This window comes from Salvelinus sp. IW2-2015, linkage group LG14 (assembly GCF_002910315.2).
Source record: "Salvelinus sp. IW2-2015 linkage group LG14, ASM291031v2, whole genome shotgun sequence".
In the NCBI taxonomy this organism is placed as follows: Eukaryota; Metazoa; Chordata; class Actinopteri; order Salmoniformes; family Salmonidae; genus Salvelinus; species Salvelinus sp. IW2-2015.
This window is the reverse complement of record NC_036854.1, coordinates 13023506-13029505: the sequence shown is the minus strand read 5'-3', so window position 1 is coordinate 13029505 and position 6000 is coordinate 13023506. Positions and strand designations below refer to the sequence as shown.

Sequence of the window (6000 nt, the reverse complement as noted above, 5' to 3'; positions counted from 1 at the left end):
CCAACTTTTCACCTAAATCCATGCTGCTGCTGCTTGTTAGTGGACAATGTTTGTGGAAAAATGTAAACATTGAAGCTTCACTTAGGTGCATGCGGAATGGTCAAGATCTCGCCTGTGCCCTGTGAACACATTTTCTGTATATTGTAGGTCAGTGTCATTTGGAAATAAATAAAAACTTTGAGGCCAAAGGAGAGAACCATAAGCCTGATGGCCTTTCTTTCATAAGATATGCTGTGCATTATAGCCAGATCTATTATCTCTGTCCTTGAGTCTGTTCTAGTGCACCAACGACTACTTGCTATTTGTCCAGGTTTCTATTTGTCCAGGTTTCTCCCTTTTTATTAAAACTTGTTTCTAACCTTGGGTTAATATATCATTGAGGTTCAATATAAGCTATTGTCAATGTCAGCAGCAATTTCCAGTGGTCCTAATGTTTTGTACACTCAGTGTAGTCGCCAATGGGTCTTAATCCCTGTATAAAAAAGAGCATGCGATCCCTTCTTAATCAACAGCGCCATCTGCAGGCTGCTATATTCTATCCATATTTTTGTTCAGCTTAGAAGGCCATTTGATTATTTTATCCAAAGCGATTCAAAACAATTGCACATAGTCAGTTTCCAGATAACGCTTTCAGAAGTGTGTTTGATTTACACAGCAATTGTAATGGGTGACACTTGAAATGGTTCTGTAAAAAAAAAGGGAAAGTCTATGCCTTTCAATACGGAAGGGCACATAGGCCTACTCCAGAGTGACCTCAAAATAAACACAAACTATTTTCAGGCCCAGTGCTGTAATAGGGACATTAACAAAATGACAGATTTGTTGATCACTGCATCTCCACCAAATATTATAATACGACCCCTTTTCATGTGTCTCTACTGTGCCTACTGTGCAGTGCGACTAACCTGCAGTGCACAGAAGTTCCACTCGGATGAGCTATAGTTCCACTATTAAATTTATGGACCAAAGATCAACATTAAAGACACAATATGTAAGATTGCCTGCAGGTTAAGCAAAAGAAAAAAAGAAAAAAAGAAAACGAAGATACATCAAAGTGATAAAATGCATGACTAATAAACAATAGACCACAACATTAAGGCAGTCTGACCAGAGCCTCGAGTATGCCTATCTTGATGCTTCCTCCCTTTTTAACTCATCATTACATAATCTGGTCACTGTACCACATTATGTGCCTGTGGTCTCAGCACTTAGTTCCAGCCTAGCTAGTGATTAACTCTGCTCGATTTGATCTCTGCTGGTAGTAAGCCTGAGCTCCAGCTGCATTTGCCATGATCAAACCCATAAAAGTTTATGGTTCAGGACATGTGTGATATGAGCCCATGTGATTGTGGAAGTGTTTAATGGAGCTCAGATGTGGACGTGTTAACATGGGGTTGTTGCAGCTAGCAGCAGGCCCAGGCCTAGGGGAGTCCCACAGCCTCTCCTCACCATCTCCCCTGAGAGGCCAGTACTGTGACTGTGTGCTAGTGTGACAGCGTATAACTTCTCTGTCTTTGGCAAGAGAGCAGCAGGGGGACAATTTGGAGATGGCCCTTACAGTAAAGTAGTCCTACTTTACAGTAAAGACATTGGTCAAGAAGATCTTGTTGATCAACCAATAGCATGAATGTTCTATTCACATTTTTCAAAAAACAAGGAATATAAAAAATAGATTTCCCTAAAGCAAAATAACACCAGTCAATCAAAAGTGGATTTGAATGTTTAGGATAAAGATGCATAGAGACAGAGCAAAAGAGAATAATGTATACTATTTGATTAGAACAACTTGATCTAATCAACACATTAACAGGGGTCTTTCATACCTCACTGCCCTATGGTCATCACCTTATGTTAAACCAAAAAACACCTTACCTAGTGATAGTATTGCTGTCATTAAATAGGCTAGAATACGTAGGGTAGCAAACTGGCAATTGATTGCAGAATAGTGTATGTAAGAAGTAAGCCTAGTATTAACGATCATAGGCCTATACCTTTCAGCCGGGGTGGGCAGTTGAACTCAACAATTATTTTGATTAATTGTGTTGCGTGTCTACTTTTCTCGGCTGCTCAGCAGTTATCCCCCTCTCCCCAACGACGCGGAGGCGGTCAGACTGGTTGGTCGACCCGACCACTTGGTTACGCCTGTGGATGAAACACGGAAGAGTTCATTCAAGGAATGAATATACTGTGGAGAAGCAGGCAGGATAGAAACAGACAGAGCGCGTCGGGATCCTTTCTATTACGGCAAAACTTCCTAAAGAAAATGATCCCATGAAAACGAAACAAATGTGTCTCCATATGCGCCTTCGTTGCGTTACTGTGGATAAAAGCTGAGATGTCTGTAAAGAAGGAAGTTAATGGATTCTTTGTCGTTTTGTCTATACTTTCCGCGGTCGGTGAAAAACTCGGTAAGCAAACTAACCGTTGTTAAAGCAACAGGGATTTACACGATTACCCAATACTTTTTGTACTACAACCGATGAGATTTAACAGATCTAGTTACCTTACATTCGATTTGAAATAAAATAAAATTCACCATGGTTCTGATCGTTTTACTTTGTACTAAACTTTGTACATTCACTTTTGGTGTGCCTGATCCACATGGCAGATCAAGGGTTAATAACACTGTGTGGCATGTTCAACAAGCCTCGAATGTTAAGTAGCCTACGTGTGTGATAACTGGGTTGCCAACAGTCAAATGTAACAATAGTGTGTGGCATATAACTACAAGTATCTTATGCATCATACATTTGTTACATTAGATCATTGTTAGGCCACATTAAGTTACGATCAATCATGCAAAACGTTGAGAACTGTAACCAGTCATGTTTTAAGTTGTCTTTCAAACATTACTCCTTGAGCTGTACTTATTAGATGAGGAATGTGCAATGGTTAACCATTAAGTCCTGTTGACTTTAGTTTAAAAATGCACTCTTATGGATTCATTGATCTCCACACTCTGCTTAAATATTTCAACCTTTCTACTGAGCAGAGACAGTTTGCTTCAACGTTTCCTCAGCAAATCCTCTACTTGTATGAGATTGTCAGTAGGCTTCCATAATATACAATATTCAAATGTGTTGTCAGTTAGGATGTCTTTGAACTATCATGTTGTTGACATGTAGGGCAACATACTATACCCGTCAATTGTAATCTAACAATCCTTGAGAAGATACAGTAGGTGACTTTCACCAGTGACAAACCTGCCAAAAGGAACTGACTGGAGCTGGGTTCATACTAGCTATGATCGTCCTCTCACACCACAGTGACAGCATGGCTCGATTTTGTACTCATGTAACCTTCTAACCATGTAGGCTCATAGTAGGCTACGTGCCATTGGAAGCATCTCAATTGCGTACTCCTCGCATCCTCTCGCCTCCTTCTCAAAACCCATTGGAGGAAAAGGACCTCTGGCTTTCTCATCCAATGGGTTTTGAGGAGGCGAGGGTAGAGGACGCGAGGCGTATGCAATTGAGATTCTCCCTTACAAGCGGGGTCATCTTTTTTGTGCCTGTGCTCCTGTGGTATTGTCTCTCATTACCAAGGAGGCACCACTGGCTGCTGGCTCTTGAACAATGAACTGTAATGCCACGCATGCCTTAGCACTCACAAGCAGTCCATTTAGGAGACAGCTAAATCTCTCTGGCTGCCTTTGGGATTCTAATGTCGATCCATGCAGTGAGCAGTTTTAGTCCGATGCATATTATAGTCCAACACAGAGTTGGGGAAGAATTGATTCCAGTCATTGTTTGATTGTGTTTTCCCCCACCGCCTCTACCTGGCATTAGGTTGAGCCTCCCTGTTTGTCACATTGTCTACTTCCACGGCTCCCCCTCTGAGTGTTTGAGGTGAATATTTCATGTTTGTCCCGAGGGCAGTAGTCAGCCAGGTGATCAGGAGAGACAATGAGAGGTGCGCTGGCATTTTAAATTGAAATTGCATCATTATATTGTCTGCTACTACTCTATTTTTCACGAGTTTTTGTTGGTGTTTATCAGTATGCCTGGAGGGAAATAAGGATACACACCGTTTAGGTGGAATTAGCATAGGCGGCGCATCTATAAGGCTAAGCTTCCCCTAAAGTAAATTGAAATGCACAAGTTAGATAGCCTAATTGGCCTAATCCTGTCTATACAGTAATTAATAAAATGAAGGGCCTCCTGAGTGGCGCGGTGGTCTAAGGTACTGCATCGCAGTGCCACTAGAGAACCTGGTTAGAGTCCAGGCTCTGTCGCAGCTGGCCGTGACCGGGAGACCCATGGGGGGGATGCACAATTGGGTCCGGGTTATGGGAGGGTTTGGCCAGCAGGGATGTTCCTGTCCCATTGCACACTAGCGACTGCTGTGGCGGGCCAGGCGCAATGCACGCTGACACGGTACGGTGAGGTGTACGGTGCTTCCTCATACACATTGGTGCGGCTGGCTTCTGGGTTAAGCGGGCATTGTGTCAAGAAGCAGTGCGGCTTGGCTGGGTTGTGTTTCGGAGGACGCACGGCTCCCGACCTTCGCCCCTCCCGAGTCAGTACGGGAGTTGCAACGATGGAACAGGACTGTAACTACCAATTGGATATCACAAAATTGGGGAGGAAAAGGGGTAAAATAATCAATAAAATGATTTAATCAACAATTATAATTTTTTTTTATGATATTAAATGCTACTACACCAGAAAGCATGATTTGGATGATCATTAGCTTCTCGAGAGAAAAAAGAAGCTTGTTTTTATTGTTTTAAATCGCATAGCCTGTCGGAAGGGCCCGCAATTTGGGCAGCGCTGCGTGGCAAATAGCAAAGAGATGGTTGTTGAGTTGAATGTCAGTGAAACAGAGGCCCAGCCAGGAATATCGCAATATTTCTAAATACAATCGCTGGAAAACATAGTTTGGAGTTCAAATGTCAGAGGAAGGCCCAAAGCCTGTTCCCAAGTATTCCCACGCATAATAGAGAAACGTGATCATATACAAATGTAAGCAAGGTTTGAAATTATTATGTTCTAGTCAAATATATCTGTTTGGGCTTCCAAATGAGAGCGACTTTAACAGTGTTACGTCATAATGGCTGGATTTCTGCCTGTTTGAATGCCAATAACTCAGATACACATGAAATCATGAAATGACCCAGGGAATCGATAGAACGTCACTCAGAGATGCACAAAAACAATGTACCATTCAAAATGGGTGAACCTTTCTTTTTAATGTTTCCAACATTTTCGGATTACTAAAGCACCTATTGAGTTAGAACCATGGAGAGTTACCGGAAGTTGCAAGGAAAACAGGAGCTGCCTGCACTATTCCAGCACCATTTCAATGTTTCAACATCATCAAATCACCTATGCTTAGTCTAATACCTTGACAACTACACTGAACAAAAATGTAAACGCAACATGCAACAATTTCAAAGATTTTACTGAGTTACAGTTCATATAAGGAAATCAGTCAATTGAAATAAATTCATTAGGCCCTAATCTATGGATTTCACATGATTGGGAATACAGATATGCATCTACTGGTCACAGATACCTTTTAAAAAAGGATAGGGGCATGGATCAGAACCAGTCAGTATCTGGTGTGACCACCATTCACACTGCCTCATGCAGTGTGACAAATTTCCTACATTTCCTTCACGTAGAGTTGATCAGGCTGTTGAATGTGGCCTGTGGAATGTTGTCCCACTCCTCCTCGATGGCTGTGCGAAGTTGCTGGATTTTGGCGGGAACTGGAACACGCTGTCGTACATGTTGATCGAGAGCATCCCAAACATGCTCAATGGGTGAGTATACAGGCCATGGAATATCTGGGACATTTTCAGCTTCCAGGAATTGTGTACAGATCCTTGCGACATGATGCTGTGCATTATCATGATGAAACATGAGGTGATGGCAGCGGATGAATGGCACAATAATGGGTCTCAGGATCTCGTCACGGTATCTCTGTGCATTGTCATTGCCATCGATAAAATGCAATTGTGTTTGTTTGTCTGTAGTTTATGCCTGCCCATACCAT

At 42.2% G+C, this 6000-nt stretch overlaps 1 protein-coding gene across 1 annotated transcript in view; it reads left to right on the top strand.

The window, feature by feature from the left end:
* Positions 1-2104: 2104 nt before the first annotated feature.
* dcbld1 (discoidin, CUB and LCCL domain containing 1) overlaps positions 2105-6000 on the top strand; it is a 41707-nt gene continuing 37811 nt past the window's right edge. The window contains exon 1 of the mRNA XM_023999526.2: positions 2105-2408. Within this exon, the coding sequence (XP_023855294.1) occupies positions 2336-2408 (73 nt within the window). The 5' untranslated portion in view covers positions 2105-2335. The remainder of the gene's footprint in view (positions 2409-6000) is intronic.